The 3,214-nt window shown below is 47.1% G+C and overlaps 1 protein-coding gene across 1 annotated transcript; it reads left to right on the top strand.

Annotated features, from left to right (window-relative positions):
* Positions 1-853: 853 nt before the first annotated feature.
* LOC134492145 (zinc finger protein 239-like) lies at positions 854-2,943 on the top strand. Its single transcript, XM_063296316.1, has 2 exons — positions 854-954; positions 1,750-2,943. Exon 2 carries the CDS (start codon positions 1,779-1,781, stop codon positions 2,736-2,738), a length of 960 nt encoding a protein of 319 aa, XP_063152386.1. The 5' UTR covers positions 854-954; positions 1,750-1,778; the 3' UTR covers positions 2,739-2,943.
* Positions 2,944-3,214: the final 271 nt, after the last annotated feature.

Here is a 3,214-nt window from a genome sequence, read left to right on the forward strand (position 1 = left end):
TCACACGTTTGGACAGATTAGGTTAAGATAAGTAAAAGAATTCTTACTGACTTTATTGTTGCTTCTGTTACATCCATCTTGGTGGAAAAGATGAAGTTGCTTTGTTCTTCTTTTCTTTCTAAATACTTAGTTTGCCCTAAAGTCTCAGCCCTACAGCTGCCAAGAGCTGTGTGGAAGAAAGGGGCAGAATCCTTCATCAAGACCCGAGCACATGGCCCTGATGAATGGAGAGCAGAGCAGCATGCTTGCTTCTCCCTGGGTGGAAGAAGGGGAAAGAGGAAGTGGGAGTGGCAACGAACAGCTTCCTCAGTGTTGCAATGTGGGACAACTCAATTTACATGCTAATTCACATGCAAATGAGGCATGCTGGATTTGCCAGGACTTCCAACAGTTTTGACCAGTGTTTCTCAACCTCAGCACCTTGAAGATTGGTGGAGTTCAACACCCAGAATTCCCCAGCCAGCCTTTCTTAAAGTCCACTCATCTTAAAGTTGCTAAAGTTGAGAAACACTGCTTTAGACTGTAATCCGCACCCCCACACCAGTCCCATTGAATGTACTGGCTTTAAAATCAAAGGGCATTAAAACCAAAGTCATTTGCGGTGGGGGCCATCCAGTCGGCCTAGAGGGCCGGATGAGGTCCAGCGAGTAGAAATTGCAGGGAAAGATTTGGAGGAACTTCCTGTTTGGCAGGGACAGTGAGTCTTTTTGTGGAGCTGGTCTCTCCCCTGCTGGCAATATTTAAGAAGCCTGGTCCATGTTCCATCACATTTGAAGAGTATAAGAAGAGATCCTCACTGCTGGATCAGGCCCATCTTAGTCCAACTTTTTCTTTCTCACAGTGGCTCACAAGATGCCTCTGGGCTGTTCTCAAGAAGGCGACAGGGTTTTTCCTCTCCTCTGCTGTTATTCCCATGCAACTGGCATTTGGAGGGATCCTGCCCCCAACCCAGAGGTAATTTTAAACCTTCTAGACCAGTGTTTCTCAACCTTGGCAATTTTAAAACATGTGACTTCAACTCCCAGAATTCCCCAGCCATGCATGGGGAGTTGAGGTCCACATGCAAGCTGGCTGGGGAATTCTGGGAGTTGAAGTCCACACATCTTAAAGTTGCCGAGGTTAGGAAATACTGTTTTAGTGGCATCCTGCTTTGCAAATCCAGCATTGTATTGGGTGTTAAATAGGTTAATTAGCCTTAATTTATTAATTAAGGCTCATTCCAATGCTCTGCCTTATTTAGCTAGCTTATGCAATGCAGTAAGCCATAATGTCTTATTCACCTGTAAAGTTTAGTAGGTTTTGGACAAACACATTTTAAAAATTCAAAATAAAAACATTTTGGTTTAGCTTGGTAATGGAACACACTGGTTTGTAAACCAGGCTTTGTGGCATAATGGACTGTGTGAAACTGGACAGTTTTATGTTTACCCAGTAAACCATGGTTAAGCAAACCGGTTTAGCACAGAGGTAGGTAACCTGCATTCCTCCAGATGTTGCTGAATTGCATTTTAGCGAATAGGTGCTTTGTGAGTGGAATGGCCACATTGGCAGCCGTTGTTGGAATGGGCAAGCCTCCCCATGGCAGCCATTTTAGGAATGGGCAAGCCTCCCCAAGGCAGCCATTGTATGAGAGTGCCCACCACATATTTTCCAAGCTCCAGATGTGCCTAGTGGTTCAGAATAGTCACCTAACACCTACCCTTGGCTTGAATGATTAATTGGGTGTTCTCTCTTTCCATCCCGCCGCAGCAGGAGGACTGTGGGGGAGAGAAAATGAAATGGAAGCAGGTGGGATCTCTGCAGACCTCAAGCGCAAAGAGGTGGGAGCTCCCCCAGGGGTTCCAGATGACTCAGATGGACAATGGGAAAGGAAAATGGCTGTGACTGAAAAGCAGAAGGATGTATCCATCGCCAGTGAAGGGGATGGCCAGGTCATCCCGGCCGAGCAACAAATAGCAAAGGAGAAGAGAGAGAATGAATGCCATACCTGCGGGAAAAGTTTTTGTTCCAAATCCCGGCTCAAAGTGCACCAGAGGATCCACACAGAGAGACGGCCCTATCAATGCCGCGAGTGTGGCAAGGGCTTCAGGCAGAGCGGGCACCTTTCCCAGCATCAAAGGATGCACACTGGAGAGAGGCGCTACAAATGCCTGGAGTGTGGGAAAAGTTTCAGCCAGAGCACCTATTTTATCTTGCACAAGATCACTCACACCGGGGAGAAACCTTTCACCTGTCTGGAGTGTGGCAAGAGCTTCAGTCACAGCCGGAAGCTGACTATACACCGCGCGATCCACACGGGTGAGAGGCCATACAAATGCCAGGAGTGCGGGCAGAGCTTCAGCCAAAGCACCCACCTCACTTCCCATCAGAGGATCCACACGGGAGAGAAGCCATATCAGTGCACCGAGTGCGGGAAATGCTTCAATCAGAGCACCCACTTGACTTTGCATCGGCGGATCCACACGGGAGAAAAACCCTATCGGTGTCTCGAATGTGGGAAGTGTTTCAGCCAGAGCCCACACTTGACTTTACACCAGAGAATCCACACCGAGGAGAGAATATACAAATGCTCCGAGTGCGGAAAGGGCTTCCATCGGAGTGATCACCTGATCTCACATCAGAGGAGTCACACGGGGGAGAGGCCGTATCACTGCTCCGAGTGCGGGAAGAGTTTCAGCCGAAGTTCGATCCTGCGTAAACATCAGAGAACCCACAAAGATGGGGAAACATCCATCTGAATTTTTCTAAATGCCGAACTTGATGGGCAGAATGTCCTTTGAGGGTTCTGGTCTTTTAGGGTTTCAAAGATCATGTAGAAGAAGCAAGAATGCTTTAGTTGGAGGGGTTTGAAATATGGAATATGTCTCTAAGCCTAGAGTTGGGATCTTTTGTCCAACTATGAGCCCGTCAGCCCCTTGAGGGAGACCAGACTAGGAAACCAAAGTCATGCAGGCTAATACTATTTTATTTTTATTATTTGGTTACAGTAACAGAATCTTGCAAGTCTGAGTGACCTTCCCTACTCCCTCCCTTTATCTTCATGAGAACTAGGGTGGGTCTTGTCTGAGAGACTTTCTCAGGCTACAGTTCTGGCCTGGACTTGGATTTCTTTTATCTGTCTGTTGTCTTGGTTGCGGCTCTTCTTCCTGTTCCTCAAAGTTATTTCTTCTGCCCATTACATGTATGAAGAAACAATTGCCATTTAAGGCATTTA

Source organism: Candoia aspera, chromosome 2 (assembly GCF_035149785.1).
Source record: "Candoia aspera isolate rCanAsp1 chromosome 2, rCanAsp1.hap2, whole genome shotgun sequence".
In the NCBI taxonomy this organism is placed as follows: Eukaryota; Metazoa; Chordata; class Lepidosauria; order Squamata; family Boidae; genus Candoia; species Candoia aspera.

Bases quoted from the DNA above. Each gene is read 5' to 3' on its own strand.
- LOC134492145 (XM_063296316.1), top strand. From the start codon at position 1,779: ATGGAAGCAGGTGGGATCTCTGCAGACCTCAAGCGCAAAGAGGTGGGA.